Source organism: Arctopsyche grandis, chromosome 9 (genome assembly GCF_051622035.1).
Source record: "Arctopsyche grandis isolate Sample6627 chromosome 9, ASM5162203v2, whole genome shotgun sequence".
Classification (NCBI taxonomy): domain Eukaryota; kingdom Metazoa; phylum Arthropoda; class Insecta; order Trichoptera; family Hydropsychidae; genus Arctopsyche; species Arctopsyche grandis.
This window is the reverse complement of record NC_135363.1, coordinates 5,571,099-5,593,971: the sequence shown is the minus strand read 5'-3', so window position 1 is coordinate 5,593,971 and position 22,873 is coordinate 5,571,099. Positions and strand designations below refer to the sequence as shown.

The 22,873-nt window shown below is 37.8% G+C and overlaps 3 protein-coding genes across 4 annotated transcripts; 2 read left to right on the top strand and 1 right to left on the bottom strand.

Moving 5' to 3' along the window:
- The first annotated feature begins 732 nt into the window (after positions 1-732).
- LOC143916747 (TGF-beta-activated kinase 1 and MAP3K7-binding protein 1-like) lies at positions 733-4,133 on the top strand. 2 transcript variants are annotated; one of them, XM_077437983.1, is made up of 7 exons: positions 733-973; positions 1,049-1,183; positions 1,252-1,360; positions 2,289-2,409; positions 2,490-2,633; positions 2,716-2,872; positions 2,946-4,133. In XM_077437983.1, the coding sequence occupies exons 1-7, from the start codon at positions 861-863 to the stop codon at positions 3,664-3,666; spliced, it is 1,500 nt and encodes a 499-aa protein (XP_077294109.1). In that variant the 5' UTR covers positions 733-860; the 3' UTR covers positions 3,667-4,133. The 2 variants fall into 2 exon arrangements, with proteins under 2 accessions (XP_077294109.1, XP_077294107.1); XM_077437981.1 differs by having other exon boundaries at positions 798-1,183; positions 2,946-4,132.
- A 1,693-nt stretch (positions 4,134-5,826) lies between these two features.
- On the top strand, positions 5,827-9,475 carry LOC143917132 (ceramide-1-phosphate transfer protein). Its single transcript, XM_077438545.1, has 4 exons — positions 5,827-5,995; positions 6,066-6,277; positions 6,351-6,526; positions 6,601-9,475. Exons 1-4 carry the CDS (start codon positions 5,859-5,861, stop codon positions 6,727-6,729), a joined length of 654 nt encoding a protein of 217 aa, XP_077294671.1. The 5' UTR covers positions 5,827-5,858; the 3' UTR covers positions 6,730-9,475.
- Positions 9,476-11,500: 2,025 nt separating this feature from the next.
- On the bottom strand, positions 11,501-20,313 carry Rchy1 (Ring finger and CHY zinc finger domain containing 1). The gene is made up of 7 exons (XM_077438538.1): positions 20,109-20,313; positions 15,668-15,829; positions 15,433-15,591; positions 15,164-15,346; positions 14,983-15,078; positions 12,958-13,043; positions 11,501-12,891 (listed from the first exon to the last, which is right to left on the bottom strand). The coding sequence occupies exons 1-7, from the start codon at positions 20,274-20,276 to the stop codon at positions 12,579-12,581; spliced, it is 1,167 nt and encodes a 388-aa protein (XP_077294664.1). The 5' UTR covers positions 20,277-20,313; the 3' UTR covers positions 11,501-12,578.
- Positions 20,314-22,873: the final 2,560 nt, after the last annotated feature.

The following is a 22,873-nucleotide window of genomic DNA, read 5'->3' as shown; positions in this document are numbered from 1 at the left end:
CCGCTTCGAGAAAACTTCCTCAAATATTCTAATACACTTGTACAATATTTAGGCAAACAATAAAACAACTTAAAACAAGCACAACAGTGTTTCGTTAGGCTGGGATACGGTCAACACTTCCTACCCCACCTACAGTATGATGGACTTTTCGGTAGCCAGATGTTCCATTATAGAGATTTTAGTGACTTTGTGACGAGTACTTTGTGACCAGTAATCACCGAACCGAATGTTTTGTGTATAAACATTATGGTTCGGTGATTATTGCGCACAAAGCGATCTCGCGCTAGTCATTAAAATCTCGATCACGGAACATCTGGCACCCCAAAACTCCATCGATCACTCGAAATATTGTACTGACGAGAACTCGAGCGCCAGATATTCTGGATATTCAGACACCTGAAAATTCCATCCATCAAGATACCCAAGAAAACTATCACACTAACGAGAATTCGACTGCCATATATTCCGCATTCTCAATTTTCGTGGAAATACTATGGGGGATGAACGAATGAGATGACTGGCATGTTGAATGCACGTGTTTATTATATGACAGCTGAAGACAGAGTGAGTAGTGGCTCTCCGAACCCAGCCGAGTTGGTTCCCACTCGCAGGAAGGCAACCAAACTCGACCATGTCGTATAAGCGAGCCGCCACAATACTAATCGTGTACTTGGTCGCAGTGTGCGAAATAATCCGTTTACCCTAATTCCAGGTTATTTTTCAGTGAGCACTGATTACTTTCTCTGAAACTATATTTCGCCGTTCAATTTTTAAATGTGGCAACACTCTCTTTTTGGTTAGCTGTCACTTTTGATGTGTCAATTGTCAATAGCATTGTGGACTCGTAGTCCAAGTTGAAGATGGGCGAACGGTGGTGGTTGTCAGAATCATGTCGATGCCCTTCAGCGGGTGCAGCCTCTGCCCTTCCTCCCTCTGACTCCCGAACCCTTTTCTGTCGTATTTCTGACAATACGTATGCTCAATACATTTACACTATTCCTAATATATATAAACATTCACATATTCACCCAATTCGCTTTACATTCAGATACCTTTACGGCATATTTGACACACACAATGGCAATGGCATGTCACAATCGGTCATTCAAAAGATAGCCAACGATATATTACAGAGCCAGCTAAACGACAGACACACAGACGAAGACATAAAAGATTTTTTAAGGTATTTCATTACATCAAAAATACAATTCGAATAGTATACAGTACACTTATTATTATTTATCATTTCAGAAATGCATTTCTCTCCGTTGAAAAAGCTTATATTGAATCCATCAATTCTTTAATAGTCGAAAGGAATAGTCTGCAGTATGCTTTACCCAAACATCTAGATCAAGAAAAGGTTACTTATTATTCTTCTTCATCTATGCCTTGTTCGCATCCGGACTTTGGCGACCACCTCGTCGATTATTTGTAGATATCCGCATCGGTCTTCAGCGGCTCGGAACAGCTCTTCGGCGCTCATATCGGTCCACATGCGAATATTTCGAAGCTAAAACAACTTCTTCCTGCCAATCCATTTCCTACCTTCTATTTTCCTTATGGTTACCAAAGAGAGAAATTCATATTTTGGACCCCGTATCATGTGTCCGAAGTACTCCATCGTTCTCCGCTTGATGACAGAAACATGTTCCCTGCCTCTCCTTATCATGCCGAGGACAGCTTCATTTGATACTATTTTGGGATCATCAGCATACGCTTGTAGACCCACATCTCAAATGTTTTGGATGCTGCTGATTATCCTGGTCTTCTACGTTTCGCATCCATGTAGCAACACTGACCAGACGTAGCTCTTCGCGAATCTCAAACGCGTAAGAAGATTGAGATGCTTGTTTGTAAGCGCCGCCTTAATTTTGATAAACGCTGTTCTAGCCATCTCGATGCGGATTCTTAAATCTTCATATGGGTCCATTCCTTCATTTAACCGCGTACCCAGGTATTTAAATCTTTTGACTCTTTTATTAACACCTCTCCATCCAATGTTTGATCACCACTGGTGATCTGTTTTCATTTTATCAACTAGCATATGTATATATTTATGCACAGACCTCTTCGATTGCTTTCTTGATGTACACGGTCTAGAGATCTTTGCAGGTCTGCTAAATTTTCAACAACTAGTGCCGTGTCATCAGCATATCGTATATTTGTGATTGTTTCGTCACCTACCTTAATACGCTCTGCTTCTTGGAGAGCATTGTGGACTTCGTACTTATTATGAGACACTTTATTTTAACTTTGTGCAAATTTGTATTCATATTATATATTTACAGTTCAACAAATCGCACGCAAACATTGTTGATAGATTAAAAAAAATTGACGAACATCTATCAATAGGTGTAACATCAGCAATTGCCCTTGTACACAAGGAGAAACTCTTTGTAGCGAATATCGGTCTGTTTATATTATAATACAATTGTACTGTAAAATGTGTGGATTGTTCTTATTTTTATTTTATTTTTTAAATTTTCTAGGTGACAGTAGAGCACTTTTGTGTAAAACAGACGCTAATTGTGTCTTACGAGTAGTTCAGCTTTCGATAGATCACAGTTTGAACAATGAAGATGAATTACTACGACTATCTCAATTAGGTCTCGACATGGACACGTTGCGAAAAGGTTTTTATACACTTTCGTTACATATGAAGAAAAAAAATTGAAAGGGATGCTAATAAATACATAATTATTTATTATTTCATAGCGGAACAATTAGGCAATCAGTCCAGTACCCGATGTCTGGGAAATTATTCGATCAAAACCTTCTACCAATCGTTTCCAGACCTCGTTTCAGCGATAAGCGAGCCTGTGATTGCAGTTCCTGAAGTCCACGGTCCGATAAACCTCGATCAATCTTGCAGGTTTGACATATCTTCTAAAGTATAAAACTGTTTTCAATTACTTTTGCGGTAAATATTGATTTTATTTATTCAGATTTTTAGTTCTGGTGAGTGACGAGCTGTACAAGAACCTTCAGGAGTCTATTGAAACCGATCACGTGAATAAACAATTTGCGCAAACCATCGTAGAGCAATTTCGCATCCAATCGAGCATGGATAACGTGTGCCAAGCCGTAGTCGACAAAACTATGCGTCTTTATCGCGAATATTGCGTTCGTTCTTCGAAATCTCCATGGAGGAATAGTCGGAATACGTTGTTGATTAGAAACTTCAACTTTCCACTCCCCAATGGCGTTCCTGCGAAATCACCAATCCCTGCAAAAAAGGCAAATTTAGACAATAACGGGGCTGTGAATGCGATAGTCGACGGTAAGGCCGATCTGCAAGAGAGTAGAGTGAGGTTCAATCCGATAATTCAAACTCGCTCGCCGATGATGACCAACGAGGAATCTGATTTTGATAGTTACACAAATGGTAGCTCGGAAGTGCAAGACATGTCTTTCAGCAATACGGATTCGAATAGGGAGGAGAATGGAGTTCAGAGCAGTGAAAATTTAGAATCCACTATAACGTCGCAATTTTCGAGGAATTCTGACTTTTCAAACAGTCCAATGTCGACATACTCGAACTCTGTAAACAAAAGGTCTAATAAGAATGAAAAAATTCAAGCGTATGTAGACTTTTCACAGTATTATCAAAATGTCGAAATTGCTAAATCGAAAGGTATGCTTCCCGCTAATATCAAATTCGAATGAAATATACAGAATGCTTTATTTATTTATTTTATACAATGAATTATTTATGCAATATTTAAATAAAAAATAAATCAAATTGATCATTATTTATTTGAAATAGACGATGTTGAATAGGTATATTGAGTTAGAGTGGCTGAATATCAGCACACTGTTACAGAGTAACGGAACATATGCTAAATTGAAACGCAGTGGCTTGCCGTGAAAATCTTCCTGTTTTTGCCGAATAGTCTTACATACGAAATTATTAGTTAACCCTTTGGTGCCGACGTCTTTTCTGTTGAAAGCCCACCACGCTGAAAATTTCATCAACATTTCCAACTAGAATTATTTAGAAATGCAATAGAGAGCAGGTATAAAAATTTTGGATAATCCAAACAAACCCTAAATAACTACCGCCGAGGATTTCGAATTTTGTAAAGATGTGTTTATATCTTGCAACAATATAAAATAAACTAAAGAAATCTTTTAATGAATGTATTTTTCCAAAACTAGTTCCATCTTCTTCATTGTTGTTAAAATGTAATGCTCACAACCTAAAATAATAAGCAGTTAGGAATTTCCATCGGGAAATTCTGCTATGGTTATAAATTCAGAAATTCCGGTGTAAACCTGTCTTTATAAACGTTGACAAATCAATGACACAGATTACACCCATGTTCAAAGCAATTTTTTTATCAATGCTACCTGGGAACAGAGATGTAATAAGAATAGAGGGGCCTTACGATAAATAATTGTTGTCATTTTACGCGGTACGTCTCTATAAATCATCGCACGGAATACAATCGGATCAATTTACTTATAAAAATGTATCCCATGTTGTTTATTGTGTGTTTTTGAATGCATTGTGCAATTTTTACCGATGCTTGCCCATCTTGCGAGTAACATAAACAAAACAGAGAAGTTTTTATCGGACATACGTCGAGCACCAAGCGTCAAATACGACTGATGCTAAAATTATTTAGATCTGTCCGTGGACAGAATGTCACTTGACAACAATATAACACCTAAAGCTACTTGTATTAATATTACATTTCTCTGCCTGGGAAGGCTTAGCGGGTAGTAATCTTGTTTACTTTGTACATGCTCAAAATGGGTCTACCTCACGGGCCCAAATGTGAAACGCCCGAAAACGCAAAGATCTAAAATCGAAAGATAAAAAAGGTGCATGGTAAACGGTACATACTCACTTAATTTGCGCAAGCAGGATACAAACGGAACAGGCTTTTGCTCCCGTATTCTGCATGCGCACATCAATTGTTCCTGTTGTATCCTGCTCGCGCAAATTAAGTATGTACCGTTTACCATGCACCCTTTTTTTTGATCTTTCGATTTTCGATCTTTACCTTCCGATATTTGCGTTTTTGGGCGTTTCACATTCGGGCTCGTGACGGAGACCGGCTCAAAATACAACGCCTATCGGCGTTTTTCAGGCCCGTGGACTTGTTGGCAAAAAGAGTTAATTAATAACATCAATTTGTCAAATTTCGTGATTACAAGAATCGTGATTCTTTCTCAGCAGTGACACTTGGTCGCGATTCGATCACGGATGTCTACGCCGGTTCGGTGATTACTGGTCACAAATTACTCGTCACAAAGTCACTAAAATCTCTATAACGGAACATCTGGCAGCCGAAAAGTCCATCATACTAACGATAACTATCATAGTAACGAGAACTTGAGTGCCAAATATTGTGTATTCGCGATTTTCATAGCAAAAATTGTCTTTGTGACCACCCCAATGTGACGAATAGTCCAATTACCGTCTACGCCATTGGTGGTTTCGATGATGACATTTTATCTTCAGTGGAAAGGTAATTAAATTTCAATAATTTCATCAGATTGATTGAAAGAGAAATGTGTATATTATCATAATTTACAGCCATTCACCATTCACTGCTAGATAAAGGCCTCTTCAGTACGCTTCCATTCGTCTTTGATTTGGGCAAATCTCATCCATCACCCCCTATACATTTTTCTAATTTCATCCACCCATCTCTCCTGTAGCCTTCCACATTATGATGAAATTATATTTCTCCAAGGTAGGGGGAGGCATGGCACCCCCCTGGTATTGTCCTTTGATTTCTTTGTTCGTTATAAATTGGCCAAATTTATTAAAATTAGTTGACTTCATAATGGTCGTACCGAAATCTAGCTAGGGCCAAGTACGTCAAATATATGTCAGACGTGGTTCGATGGTGAGTAGCGAGGGTATGGCTCAGAACAACCACTTAGACTTAGTGTACGTCAATGAAGTCTTCACGGAAAGTCTTCACAATGTCGACGACATCAACATCAACAAATACATCGAAGGCTACAAAGAGCTGATGAAGTGAAATCCTTACCTTTAAACGTGACATATGTTTTCCTTTGTCTGGTATTGATTTAGATTTATTTTGTAGATTTTTAAACCTGATAGGATCTGTATTTTCTTTCGTGAGCAGCGATGTCAAGAGCAAGATCAAAATCATGGAGAAACACGCCGTGGGCGAAGAATCCCGACACTACGAAACCTTCCGTAAGATGATGCATTTCGAGAAAGATACGGGACTACACGAAAAGATCGACTTCGTATCCGGATCGCGAACCATGCTACGACTACATCGAGGATTAGGTTCGACTTAACATTCACCACACACTCAAACCTGCACATAACAACCCTGCAACTGTACAATTCTTGTCGGCAGATTTCATCAGGTTATTTTTAAAAGAGCTTGGTTCCGGAGACGAAGCATCCAACACTTGCACCGTCTGCCAAAAGGCGTACTCCGATTCCTTAGCTGAATATCATCCTTGGTATATAAGACAGGCCGCAATGCTCGCCATGCACGCCTTACCCTCAAAGAAAGATCTGCTTTTGAAGGTAAATCAATACATCAACTCTACCTACATTTTAAACATCAATCATTATATTATATATATATATATTCCCATTAGATTTTCGGCAGTGAAGAAGCCCTCAAGCAAGCCTTGTCTGCTCTTACAGACACGCTCAAGACGTGCGACGAAGTGTACTTCAGAGTCGAGACTTCGTACACGGACTTCGAATTCCACGGATTGCCATAATATGCTCAATTTGCCAGGATACAATAATTGCTTTTTGAAAATGTGTATATGTATATGTGCAAAAACAAATTATTTATGCTGAAGCTGTGATAATTTGAAACCGTTAATTCTAAATATTAGTAGATTTTCTATTGAGGACATATGTATTTTTTTACATCGGTAGCTATTTGCTTGCAGCACCGTCTCGGTGATATAAACCATGTTCTTGCATTAAAGACGTATTGAAAGTCAGCTGTAAACCTTGTAAATTTTTTTGTTATTATATACAGGTGTTCATTTGACCTTATACATTGTTCGAGATTTTATTTTTTTTCATTTTAGATACGATTGATTGCATTCGTGAACGATAAGATATATAATACAGTCCAAGTGTTCAATCCAGATCGTTCGTGAACATACTAGACGATTCATACACAAACCAATGGCTTTAGTTTAAGTGCTAACAGTCAAAACCATCTTAACACATTCAGCCCGGCTCATGATTTCATACATTTGCCCATGTGGCGGCACTGTCACGCGTATTTACTGGCACCCAATTACGCGTGACGGCATTAAATCAACTTTATATAATGAGTTGTACCTAAACCTTTAGAACTTTATAGGAATTTTAGTGTTGGGGTGCTCAATGAAGTGGAACCGTAAAATTATAGTCTGCTATAGCACTATCCGCGTGGCCACCGGTGGTACACGCCGGGTTGAATGTGTTAAAATAGACTCACTAGATGTCACATGCAACTTTTAGCTGTCAAAACGCGGAGTATGTAAAAAGGAAATCCTATGGAAGCCACATTGCAACGTTGCTATAATTCCCGTCCACCTTAATTTTAAAAATATTGCAACCCAGAGCAAACGATTGAGAATACTTCAACTTATGCCTGATATTTTTTGCATGAACAAACTAGTCCATTTGTCAATTTATTTTTTGTAGTACAAAATGTAAAGTAGGAACTTAAGAGGGGATGTCCAGACCTAATGGAATTCGTGCATAGACAATAGACACCCGCCCCATCATATCTTGGGTACTCTTGTAAGGCTCCTGGACATGGTCGGCCTTCATCTATGACCAGTCGTCATGATGAATTTGACAAATTAACTAAAGTTGAGTTGCGTTGCAGTGAAAAATGCATTTCTGTTCCTTGAGAGTTCGGTAGCGCCGTCATTTTTCCCCCATGGCCCAAAGTCTCTCCTCTTACTACTTGTCTTGGCTTCGTTGTAGCGTCCCTTCGATTGTTGCTGACTTCTGTTTCTTTGTTCCTTTGCCCATCTTGGATCCCACTTCTGACGACCAGTGTTCAGCGTTCCGGTGAGTCCAAGATCCAAAAGAAAGTCGCTTCGCAGCATTTATTCAACAATTCAGAAGGTGCACCGCCTACTCCATAATATCTGATCTACCGCGTGTCCTAATTAAGTTGCACAGCACAACCTCTGCAATCCACTGTCTGGACACCTACAGGTCCAGTTAGCCTAATCTGGGGGTGTCTATTATCTACATATGAATTCCATTAGGTCTGGACATCCTGTCTCATGTTCTCACGTTACATTTAACTAGCCAGATTGGTTCGTATATAAACTAACCAGTAAGTTCGTGAACGAACGAAATCCACACTTGGACTGTAACATATATGTAGATAATCAAATGATGAAAAATATTCTTATATGATATATATATATCTGTTTATCGAAATAATGCGATAGCTTTGTTGAAAGTATTTGGATTTTATTTACGTGATATTGTTTCGACGCTAATGAGTCGATTATGAATTTTATGTTATTGAATTATTATATAATTTAGGAACGCTTAATAGTGTAGATTGTTTGAGCATGAGTTTATCGGGTCCAAAGATATTATATTATGGATTTTGTTATTGATGATTTCTAGTATTAGTTGATTTATCCTACTTTATTACATGTGTTAAATAATCATTCCATCCATAATAAGTTACACTTTTTTTGCCTGAAATATTATATATTTTTAATCATTTCAACGTATAAATGTATCTACATATAATTTAGCATATAAAATAGAATTCATATCAATTTCCATATAGCTTTAACAATGTTCAAATCAAAGAATATATAATATATATATACAATTATGTACTATGTAATAATTAATTGTACAGTTTATTTGTAATTCCGATGCATTCAACTTGTAGATTTACACATTTTGTTGTATCAACTGTGTCAATATGACGGTTGGATTGCCGTGTCGTAATTCTTCATATGCACATAATCGTTTAACTTTCAACGTGTCTCAATTTATATTATATATATATACAATAATTGAATATTTAATACAGTTCAATTGATGGTTGTCAAACATTCATTGCTCAAATCGTAGTTTCCGTGCGAATTTCGACACATTCACAATTTAGTTGGCAAATTTTAAGTACAACGATTCATATCTCAAAGACGAGGGTGATGACAAAAAATGTAACTCAATTTTCACATAGTCTTAAGACATTCAAATAATGTTGCCAATCACTGATTTTGTTATTATATACATAATGTATGAATTGCTTTGAATATTGTAAAATTTAGCTTATATATTTTAACTAATGTTTTACACTTATTGTGCACTATAATTTTGCTAAAATACGTTTCAACGACAATATTTTACGATAACATTACAAACTGCTTACTAAAATTCGATGTTTAATAAATTTGCATTAATTTTTTTATTATTTTGAACACTTTCAAGCACAATAAATTTATGTTACACAACAATAATAAATCGAAACATTCTGAAGACAGACTTTTTATTTTCAATATAATTTTATTAGCAACTAATTTTAATACACTGCTCAATAATAACAACGTAACAAAAACGAGGCGCCATACAATGATATATATATTGTTATAAAGAAATAATAATAAAAAATTAACATTCCCAAATGTTAATATGTTTTACACATTGGCAGCAGAACAGTCTCTGCAAGTCCATCAAAGGCGTCACAATACAACTTGTTGAGATTCTATAGATGCTGACGCACATTTAAAGTCCGTTAATATCATCGGGCAACGCACAGAAAAGACCACTTCTATGCATACTATACAGCACCGTCCTTTTTCGGTACATTCATACTTGTTTTAGACGAGTGCAGGGCAAAATCGCCTTACATATGTATTACAGAGCGCGACGAAACGGCGCAATATTGCTTGCGTCGTATTAATAGTGCGAAAATATTCATGTGCGCATGCGCACTTTCGTCAGTACGCGTGCACTCGCCACCATGACGTCACATCATGCGTAAATATTTCCACAGTGGCCGAGGAAAGCCGCTTCTGATTGATACGTTTCGGTGACATGTACTGCTGTATAGTATGAATAGATCGTGTCGGTTATGGCTGTTTTGAATACGCCACATACACATTACGTAAAATATGAATGTGTATATATATATAGAATGTACTAAAGAATATTTAAGTGAGTTGTACTGGTATAATAATCATCATCATTCGAAACCGTCAGGTTTTTGATTTATGTATGTCGAAAATTTCAAACGAAAGCTACCTTGAATGATAAGTACTTAAACATAAAATACAACGATAAGTATATGCTATTCAAAATTCAACTGTAAATAAAGATAAATTATTTTTAAATTTATGCACATTTAATGTGTTTATTATATAGTTTATTATAGAATAGCAATTCTTGTAGTTCTCATTAAATAATACTATAAACATATGGTAACATATTAAAATTTAAAATGGTTCAATTCCAACTAATATTTCTTTACGTTTTAATATGCCTTAAGCGGGACTAAGAAAGTGTACACATTTAATACAATATCTAAATAATTAATTTTAACGTTAATTTATGTTTAATAATAATAATAAAAATAAACTATGAAAGCACTTCAATTGATTTCTCTCACATTTTCGACTAAAACTTGAGCGTATCAAATATTTTCTATACTATTAGTCATTTAAAGCCCTTATTCAAGTCAAATTTTATTCTGATTTTAAAATCAATACAAGTACATATATGAGCCGTTATATTAAAAAGTGGCAAAGTCCACCATTATTCATTTAACATTATTTAAAACTACTGGTGGCTTTTAATACGTTTATTCTGCTCTTCCGAGATTCTGGATTAAAATAGTGAATTAATTCAAACAGAAATGGTGTTTTCAAATACATATAACGGCTCATATATCGTTTCATCAGAATTTTTATAATTAAAACAAAAGAATCAACACTAAGTAGCATTTAAATATAATATAAAACAAAATTTCCAAATACAAATCTTACAATAGCAAAAAAAAGTGTATGTATAATTGTTTGCTTTTAATGCGTCAATTGTTTGTACATCAAATGTGGAATGAAAAATCATAAAATGGCAAATAAAGAAACCTTAAAAAGTACACGTTATATTAATGATAATAATAATAAAAATAGTCAATCAGATTAACAACACATCTCTGAATGTAAAACAATATAATAAATCAACGCGTGTTATAATTAGCAGCATTTAAAAAACAAATTCCTTCAAAAATTGCATAGCCTATTACAGTCGAGTTGAACTCGCACGTTCGCCAGCCAATCTTAACACTTTGCAAGCAGGTCACGAGAAGTCCCGTGTTTCAGTACCCAACCTTTGACAGTGGGTCACGAGGAATTCTCACGTTTTGGTCCTGAGAAAACTCGTGTTCTTAAAATATTTTAAATCAACGACATCTCTGCAACCAGATATACACTTCATATATAAATGAAAAAGCCTTGTAATAAAATAGGACTCTGTCCTATATATATATATATATTTTTTTTTCACGTAGTACCATTTAAAGTCGTAACACCTATCTATCTATCCTATGGTTCTTCCTATTTCACCCCAGTGAAGCAAACAAAAATAGCATGTACATGTACTAAAATAGGGGAACAATTTAAACGTCCATTTTATAAAATAAATGTACATTAAAAAAAGTTTCTATACATTACAAAAAAATTGTGTGCATCTCTAAATGACGGATACGGATTGCATTAGAAAGTTTACTATGATCAATGAAAAAAATATTAGCTACTTAAAAAGCGGATGAAATGTGCATTAAAATGACACATGAACAAAATACAAACCAACGTTTGGTTAGGTTTTATTTATTTATGATTTGGTTAGGTTAGGTTAAGTTAGGGTTGGTTTTATTTAATTGAGATTACATTTCACTAATGAGATTATAATTTCGCTAGTGAGAAACAAAAGTAAACACTTTTAACAGTTGACAATTGTCTATTATCTATTATAATGCTAACATATATTTTTTCGAATTATCGTTTCATCTTTTTTAATGGTCACTTTATAACACACAATATTTACGAGATTGTTAAATGCACTGAAAATAATGCAAAATTTTAATGCACAAACATTTTTTTTAAGATACAAAGTATTTTTTCTCAATGTACAGTTAAATCGTACCCCTAAACTAGTAGGGCTGCAGCCCCGCAGACTATATGAACGAGAAAAATAACATGTTTATTTACTATACTGGGAGGACTGCAGCCCGCAGCCTATGTATATAGACGAGCCGCTACTGATCCAGGTCTAGTTTTTCGTGACACATCCACCTTTTCGGTACCTTTGGTTGCTTTCGTGAATTTCAATTTGAATTTATCCTATACGAATGTTACCGAGTATCAAAAGTAGTCTGCAATATCGCGAAAATATACCACGCGACCTACCTAGCTTGCAAAGTGTTAAAGCAGTGTAATTTTCACAAAACCATGAAATCCACCATTTCGGTCATTGAATACATACAATAAATAAATAGAACATTTTATTATGTGTGTGAGTATAAAAGCTGCCGATAAAAGCGTAGCGATAATCGTCCATTCAATAGCTAATTGGCACTGTGTCAAGCTTGCGGCGGTTCGTCTGATATGTTGGGTTGAGGGAGGTCTTCGTCCGCCGTGTGACTCTGGTCTTCCTCCTCGTCATTGTCATTACTCTCACTACTCTCATTCAACTGTCCGTTCGACAGAGTCGATTCACTCGGATTACTATTTTGTCTGGCGCGGCAATTGCAAGCTTTGTTGGAACTGCTGGACGCGGCCGAGGTCGACTGACCCGCCGAACTGGTGCTGCCCGCCGAGTCCGACGACGAAGCCTGGGCCGGCGACGAAGAGCCGTCTTCTTCGGTGGTCGTCTCGACCGGGACCTCCATCCCCCTACAATGTAAAACAATGTTTATACGATTCAAACGATATCAAGCGCTTGTAATAATTGGTATGTACTTGTGGAAGCCGTTAGTTTGACAGGTGTTGTAGGCTCCGCAGTGCGAACATTTCAACCCGACCACGTGGAAGTTGACTGTCGATAGCTGCAACACATACACATATTAAGTTCAAATTTATTTCTACATTCTACATATATGCTAACATTACAATAGTAGTGACACGAAAGGTTTTATAAATCTGAGATTATCTTTTGCAAAGCAATAATATGTATGTATATTCTTACTTATACATTCGACGCAATACTAATGACTAAGTCAAAAACCCAACTGAAAATCAATGCTACAAAGCGTCATTCTTAAGGTTAACACAGAGACATTAAGGTTAACATTTGGTTAGAGAGACATTAAGATTAACATTTGGTACGCCAAATCTTAAGCGTCGCGTTCCTTCGCAAACCTCACCCCTTTGAGTGTTTTCGATGATATTTTATCCTTGTATTGACATAGGTTTGACAGTGATCGATAGCGGTGATTCCCATATTTGAAGAAATGTAGGGATAATAACATCGCGTGCGACCTCGGTATTTTATTTTTATTTCAATCGAACATGTACACTCGCCTTTACAGAGCGACGAGTTATACAAATAAAATACAATAATACAATTAATACAAGCATTTTTATACAATGCGAATTCATACAAACATCGTCCAAAGTGACATCTACGGAAAAATTTTTGCAGCATTTTATTGTAGAAATTGGCGAATCTCGAGACGCTGAATAGCTTGAGATTAGCATGAGAGATACGAAGGAAATGCCGATTATATAGGAACCATTTCAATGAAAATCAGAGAAAATTGGCAAACTCTCATAAGAAACGATTGACTTGGAGTCACAAACCAAGGCCTAGCCAACATCTACTAGTGGGAATCGAACCGTGACCACTCCGTTCGAAAGCATAATATGCTTACTATGCTTAACTAGTCCACACTGCTGATTATGTACAAACATACATTTAATCAGCAGTATAGCTTGGTGGTTGCGTTAATGCTAACCACCATGACGATCCCAGGTTCAAGCCCTGGGTTGACCTCGATTTGAAGAGAATTTCATCGTATTTCTACAGTGATACTGGTCAGACTTGGATATTTGTGACTCTAAGTAGATCGTTTCCTATCAGAGTTAGCCAATTAATCTGATTTTCACTGAAATTGGGAACCTTACCCATTTTCACGCAAATCTCGAGTTTTCAGCAATCTCGAATTTCGCCGAATTATATAAAATGCTGCAAATTTACAAATTTGACCATAAAAAATATGTCTATGGATGTTAATTGTTATATTTATTTAGTGAATTCCGCTGAATTGTTAAACCGTTTGCCTGCGGCCGTCTTGTATAGAAGCTTTGCGCGACAAGTCTGTAGCGCGACTGTCTTCCATAGAATTTCTGAACTTTGCACAGGATTTTGAGCCTTATATGCGCCTATTTCAACTGTTTTAAGGTTCAAAATTGGTTGAATATATTACTGAGAGTTGAATGCCATCTATTCAATTTGCTTAAAATTCATATATACCAGTCAAAATTAATTTTTTGTGGAACCATACTGAAACCTCGTTTATGTGACGTCACGTCTGTTGAACAATGGCGACGATACGTCTCAATTGTATGAAGAATGATTATTTGACAATTAAGCCAAAACTACGAGATATATTATGTATTTTATTGCTTAAAATAATACTTTATCTGTTAATTAACATATCTGGTTACTTGAGTAAATATTAAAATCTGTATTTAAGGTCGAAAACTCGATTGCCAAATTCGCGAAAAAGGTGCCGCCGCGTACAGGGCTTGTTCGCTATATTTATTGCCGCGAACAAAGGGTTAAAAATGTTGCAAATTTACAAATTTGACCATAGATGTCTCTGTGGATGTTAATTGATATGTATTTACTTTGTATATAGTACTAATAATACTTGTATCTAAGGTACAATGATTCTGGCCAGGAAGCCGCATCGGGGTTACCCGTTAAGCCTTCCTGGTATAAATTAAAAATAAATGTATATATAGTTAAATCAGCATACAAACCTTATGACAATCTTTGCATAAAATAGTAGCTTTGTATTCCGAATATTCCGAAGGCATAGGCGTTAAAGCCACTTCAGAATCTAAATACTGCCAAAGCTGGAAAAAATACATAAAAAAATTAATACAAACCGACATTATGTATATACATATATGTAAACAACAGCGAACATTATCAACTAACAGAAGACATATCGATCATGCTGGTCTGACACGTCGGACAAGCGTAGTGACCCGACTTAAGGAGCTCCTCAAAGCAGGTGCGATGCAGCAGATGGCCGCAATCGGGAATATGGCATGGTATTCTAGACGTGTGAATATCTTCTAAACAGACCGGACAATTCGACCGAGACACATTCTCTACACACTGAAAATAGAAAAAAAAAAACGTAATATTACAACCACATAAGGAATATAAAACGCGTATGTACGCATGTAGTAGATAATACTGACTCTATGTCCGTCAGTTTTCAGCTGAACGGGCAAACACATATTGCACACGGCGCAGTGGAAAAACTTCTCGCGGCCTCCGACTCTGCAGATTCCGCATCCATCACAATGGTATTGCTTTTTATCTTCGTCGTCGAACAGGTTGCAAATGAGACACGTGTACTGGAAGTATGCAAGTGTCGTCAGTAGAACGATCGTTCAAAAATTGCGGTACGATTGATGGAATTGATTGGGTTACCTTTCCGAAGCGTACTCCGCATTTTTCGCACTCGGCTTGAACCTTCTGCCGCGTGTCGCATTCTGTACATATTAATTCCGTCACTGATTTCCTATTAAAATAATGCGATTCGTTGTCGTCGTGACAATAGCGGCACATGTAAAATTTGTTGCAACATGGTGTCTGAAACAAAAGTACAAAAATATTGTATGTTACATCCGAGTATTTTGGATTTATGCCGTAAGTATATTTGGCTATGGCATATTAAGCTAGTGATTAAAAAAAATCGTTCGTATAATATAAATGGGTGCCACCTCAGTATGCAGTCTACCTTCACATATCTACTTTAGTATGCGATCTACGTTCACGTTTTACTTTAACCCTTTGAATGCGGAGCCCAAATCTGTTGTTTTCGTGCAAAGCTGATATTCTTGTCCCATGTTCTGTCTCGCGTCTAGACATTGACTGTGTGTGTGTGCCTACATGCATTCTTGAGTAAAGCAGACTATACATAACCGGTCTCCGTGACGAGCCGGAATGTTAAATTACCGAAAACGCAAATATCGGAAGGCAAAGATCGAAAATCGAAAGATCTTAAGACGAAAGATCAACAAAAAAAGGGTGCATGGTAAACGGTACATACTCACTTAATTTGCGCGAGCAGGATACAACAGGAACAAGAGGAACAGGCTTTTCCTCTCGTATTAATGTGCGCGCGCAGGAAAAATGTAAAAACGTTAATGGAAAAAGTAACTTTTTATTGTATTATATGTTATATATCGATGTATATGGTACTTTTGATATTGGATACGGTTGAGAATACCTGTCATTTAAACTAATTCAATGACATCTTAAAATGACATTCAATGAGTCACAATGACATTCGCTTAAAATGTAATTGTTCAATTTAAATAAGAATATGTTGGTGCGGTTGAGAACACCTGTAATTTATACTAACTTAATAACATCCGCGATCTATACGATAAAAAGCACCATATACATCGATAGATATATAACATATAATTCAATAAAAAGTTACTTTTTCCATTAAAATTTTGGATTTTTGAACATTTTGTCGCTTGAACATTATTTCCGTGGACATTTTGTCGCGTGAACATTTTGTCGCGGGTACATTTTGTCGCGTGAACATTTTGTCGCAGGTACATTTTGTCAGTGCATTAATTTCCGTGGACATTTTGTCGCGTGAACATTTTGTCGCGGGTACATTTTGTCAGTGCACTAATTTTCGGGTACATTTTGTCGTTGAACCTTTTGGACTTGCACCAATTGTCGCGTCCCCGGTCCCCATGTGCAGCAAAAGTTTGTTTTTTGTACCTTTCTGTTGGAAAGAGACAATACACGGTCGGCGGATCGTGTTAATATGCGGTCTCACTGTTCTAAATATGAAGAAATAGAATCAAAAACATCTTGTCATATCGTACGCTCGGTAAGTTCTTTGCAGCATAGATTGATTGATTCACTATTTCGGTTTCATTTATAAAACGAACGAATCATATTTTGACTATTTTGCGGATTATTCTGTGTTTACCATTTTTTTCGCGGTGCATTTGCAACAAGCTCTCGGTGCACCGGTTACGTACCACTGCTATAAACAGATAACTGTGATATAATGTTATCGCATGCCGTTCATTCATCAACGATAAAAATACCAGTGTTACGATGAAACGTCTACAAACAAAACGTCACAACATTCATAGCAAAAGTATTACGCTTAGATAGTGGTTTTATTTTCGAACGTCTTTTGATATAAAATGCATAGTGAGAAGAGTACTGGACGGATGGAAAAGTGGCATAAGTATATGCTGCATAAAGAATGCCAATATAAGATTCGCAGACAACACGTTAATGACTAACAATGATGAAATGGCTGAACTACTTCGTAGAATAGAAACAACCTCCTGATACTACTGTAGGGGCTCTACAACATGGTCAAGTTTAGGTCGCCATCCTGCTAGTTGGAACCGTTTCGACCATGTTGCCGGCTACTACTTCACTTCCTTCCCGCCTGTCGTATTAAACTGTAGTGTTTACAACAATACCGTAATTTCATTCCTTGCACCTCCATACTACAAATACAGATTCGAGTCACTCATAAAGTCCAATGCTTTAACCCTTTGAATGCTGACTAACGCCAATCGGCGTTTTTCCAACAAGTCCGTGAACCTGAAATAAGCCAATAGGCGTTGTTTTTTGGATATGTAAGAAATAAACAAGAATACTACCCGACTGCGTCACGACAAATCACTCAAGGACTTCACACTCGTTACGCGATTTGTCGCGTGAGTGATTTATCTGTGAGTGTAGTGGCCGTGAGCCATTTGTCGCGTGAGTGATTTGACGGTGAATTTCGTGCGCGTAACGCCGTTGAATGTAAAGCCCGTGAGTGATTTGTCGCGGAACCCTACCAGATAAGCCTTTCCAGGTAGCATTGAAAAAAAAAATGCATTGAACATGGGTCTTGTAATCCGTGTCAATGTTTATAAAGACTGGTTTACACCGGAATTTCTGAATTTACAGCCATAGCAGAATTTCTCGACGGAAATCCCTAGCTGCCGAGTATTTTAGATTGTGGCTTGGCTTTTAGATTGTGAGCATTACATTTTAACAACAATGAAGATTGAACTGGTTTTGGAAAAAAACATTAATTAATAGCCATCTTGTTTATTTTATATTGTTTCAAGATATATTAGAGAGTCTAAATACACCTTTATAAAACTCGAAATCCTCAGCGGTAGTTATCTAGGGGGTTTGTTTGGATTAGCTAAAATTTTTATACCTGCTCTCTATTGGATTTCTAAATAATTCTATTTGGAAATGTTGGCGAAATTTTCAGCATAGTGGCTTTCAACGGAAAAAAAGTCAGTACTCAAAGGGTTAAGCCTAAGATTTTATTTACCTACATAGATGCATTGATCTCAATAGAAGGGGGATGCCAATCAGAAATTTTCAGTAGAATAGGAATGGCGAAATCGGTGATGATCAGTCTGATAAATATATGGAAAAATTGTTCTATGTATTATGAGGAAAATGAAAATCCGTCTGGTGCCATATATGTGATCCCCATTGCATTGTATGGAGTCGAGATATGGACGCTAAAAAGAAAGAAGGGGATATATTAGATGCCTTTTTCAATCCATGGATCGCAAGACGCATGGAGGTCTCCATCTTTAAAGAGCTGACAGTTTCAGAAAGACTTCACAATATATAAAATAAGGATTCTTTCCTACTTTGGCCATACTGCCAGGAAGAATCTCGAGAAGATTCTTCTAGTGTTCTGGTAATCACCAGAACACTAGAAGGAAGACAAGCTAGAGGATCAGCTAACATAAGATGTTCAGATCAAATCCAACTGACAGGATCGTCTCTAAATGCTGCTTTCAACTTGAAACAGAACCGGGAAGAGTGGAATCAGATCATTCACCGGATCCCCAGAATGACCACGACAATCAACATTGAGCAAGACGAGGAAGAAGGATGTACAATCGAATCTAATCTGCACATGTATCTCAGGTCTTATCTGCAACCAACAGGAAACCTCGATATCTCGCTACATTACAATAAATATGTTTACAATGATGAGACAATTATGCTCGAAAACAAGTATATATGTAAAAAATGTATCAATTTTGTAACAAAACATGACGAAACGTGTGTTTCATATAATCGAGCCAACCAAATACGCACATTCATTTTGAAAACAGTGACTTCTAAAATCTTCTTTGTATGTAAAATTTATTTTAATGGAAACATCCTCTCGTTCGATGAAAGTATGTAAATATAAACAATTATTCAGCGTTTTCAAAGACTCTCCAACAGTTCATACAAGTCAAATGTAATCTTATCTATATTTATATCTTATCTATATCTATATCTTATGCTTTCTTTATATCTGCAAAGAAATTTCCGTTTTAAACTTATTTATTAATATATTCTTCATATGACGACCGTTCCAACAGTACTTTATTTCCATTGCCTTTTAATGCTCATACAATTATTTATTTATATTTTGAACCATTTCCTTTAAATAATGTTCGGCCTATCATACATTATATTTTCTTCGCCTTCATACATCTAAAAATTAATAAATTATAATCGACTTTATTAACAACAATCGAATTGAAAAAAACAGCCGAAAATGTGACGAAATATTCAGATAACACGTTGTAATAAATAAGGCCACGCATACGGGACATTTTCCTATAAATTAAAATAGATAAGTTGCATGTAAAAAAAAAATACATATATAGATTTGTGCATGGAAACAAGGTCTGGCAGTAAAACATTGATGCGATGCGCCAAAGAGAGTAATTAAGGTAAATAGCACAAGGACAAGGGGATGACGGAGGACGTGGAGTGTGCAGAAGGAGCGGACTCTTCGAATGGGAATCGGTGGAGTGGATCAGATCGGAAGAGATGTGGAAAATGGGGGTGTCAGTCTCACCACAAACTTGGCTCTGCGTTTGTAGTGAGAGCAACCGGCCCGTTTCTCGCCAGTGTCCAGGGGTTTGGGTGGATCCGTGGCGGGCGCTGCGCCCCCCGCGCCTTCGCCCCCCTCGCCGCCCCCCAGCTCCCCCTCGCTCTCGCCCTCTGCCTCCACCTGGTCCTGCATAACCAAACAACGACACGCACTCCGCGGACACCTCTCAACCTCTGCCAACTAACACACGCACACACTCGCGCACCAATTCTATTCGTATATCGTATTGTCTCACACGCTCTCACTCTTGATCGTGTTTAGCCACTGGCAGCACTCTCTCATATTTCAAAATATTACATCAATTGCAATTTTTGAAAAGTAAGACTTATACAACAGTGGATGGATATTGTCAATTTTAGTCTTTCATTTCCTGACACTCCTGAAAAAATATTATTCAAATTGACAAACAGAAACATCTTAATTTATTTACTTATTGATTCACATTCGTTTTAATGTTTGAAAACTTACAGGTTTTCTCAAATCATCACAATGATTGAACATATACAATCAACGCAGTTTTTCACTATGGAATCGGGTTGATATATTTTATTTATTTTTTACATAGATATGTAAGACAGGGAAGGTATGTTGACCGTATCCCGGTCTAACGAAACACGTGTTGTGTAGTTTGAAAGAGGATATTTATTTTCGTTCAATTGGTACAATGGTTATCGTATGTACGAAGAGGTTTCTTCGGAGAAGTGATCTGTTTGAACTCCAGAGGCTCACTCTGCCGGTGGAGGTTGCTGCGTTGCTTTATAAACGTTTTGGGTTGAAGTGTGTCGTGTGCACATCTTTTGTTCTTGGTACTCGCGCTGCCCTAGTTATGCTGCGAGCGTGGTTTTATGGGTTCATACGCCTGGACGTAGTTCGTGGTTTTTATGGGTTCAGTGTGTTCTTCTTTGTTTCCCAGATACATGTATAGAAACACGTGTCGACCTTTTGACGAGGCGAGCGTGTGCCATGCGTTAATGACTTTCCTGGATATGTGTCGCAGTGACCTGATGAGATCATTTCAGTTGTACTATATGCCTACAGATATATGGTAAACGGTTCGGTGATTACTAGTCAAATGTGAACCGGTCGCTCTAGATCGGTCACACGTGATCACCCATCACACTAAAACTGGTCACGAGAAAACTGGTCACACCCGAAAATTGGTCACGAAAAAACTGGTCACACCCAAAAATTCGACCAATTTTTAATTTTGTTATGCATGTTTGTACAGGATCGATGATGTGATTACTGGTTTTGATTCGTAATAGCACAAGTTGTGCTAGACTCGTACACTATCTTTGCTTTTTTTACAAGGTTTTTCATGTCTATGTAAAATTAAGAAGACTGATGTAGGAATCTCGTCGTCGTCATCGTCATCGAAACCTTCGAGAATATTCCGCAACAACAAACTACATTCCCGAAACCCAGACGACATGCACCTGCAGTCATTATATTAAACTCAGGCGGAACGCCCCTACCAGTCGAGTGGAACCAAAACGGTCGAAACACGCCGCCACCATTAAAATACATCGAGCGGAAAGGCGCCAAGCATTCCAGAAAATTCGACGCCTCGACGAAAACAAAATTCCTCTCGTACGCGTCAATAACCACTTCCATCAAGCATTCCAGAAAATTCGACGCCTCGACGAAAACAAAATTCCTCTCGTACGCGTCAATAACCACTTCCATCAAGCATTCCAGAAAATTCGACGCCTCGACGAAAACAAAATTCCTTTCGTACGCGTCAATAACCACTTCCACCAAGCATTCCAGAAACACTATAAAAGGAGGTACAACGCAAACAACGCCAGTCGACCCACAACAGCAAGCGTCGACACACAGCACCAGACCAGTCGACCCACAGCAGCAAGCGTCGACACACAGCAGCAGACCAGTCAACATACAGCTCCTGACCAGCCACCACTACACTACGCGGACTTGGAAGATCAACCAGCCGGACGAGCCAGCAACACACTGCCGTATCCAGAGACCTTCCGTACATAGCTGAATGCCGAGCCAGCGACACTCTACCATATCCAGAGACCGCTGAACGACATACTTTTGCCCACAAATACCATACCTTTGTACAACCATAGGCAAACAATAAAACTTTATAAAACTAGCACAACAGTGTTTCGTTAGGCCGGGATACGGTCAACACTTACCTACCCCGCCTACATTGGTGACCCCATCTTTGAACTACGCAGCCTTCATAGCAGTCAACAGCGCAGTCAACACGGCAGCCCACAGTGCAGCCTCCACAACAACCAACAGCCGCCACGACAGCAGCCCACAGCGCAGCCTACATAGCAGCCTACATCGCAGCCCACATAGCAGCCCACATTGCAGCCTACATAGCAGCCCACATCGCAGCCTACATAGCAGCCCACATCGCAGCCTACATAGCAGCCCACATCGCAGCCTACATAGCAGCCTACAACGCAGTCTACAACGCAACCCTCAACGCAGACTTCAAACGCAGTCCGCTACATGTCCCCACAACTAGTGACCATGTCAAACAACTCCGCAGCTTTCGCCACAACAAGACGCAACCCGGAGACAACAACCAAATGGATCCACTACTGTTGATCCGCCAGCACCGCTCATCACACCTTCGATGATTCATCACCTCGATGAGCCCATGCAGGACGCCGCAGCCTGCACAACAGCACCGTCCAGACCGTCACAAACCTTCACTACCATTGTAACGACCGAAACAGTAACATGGTGTG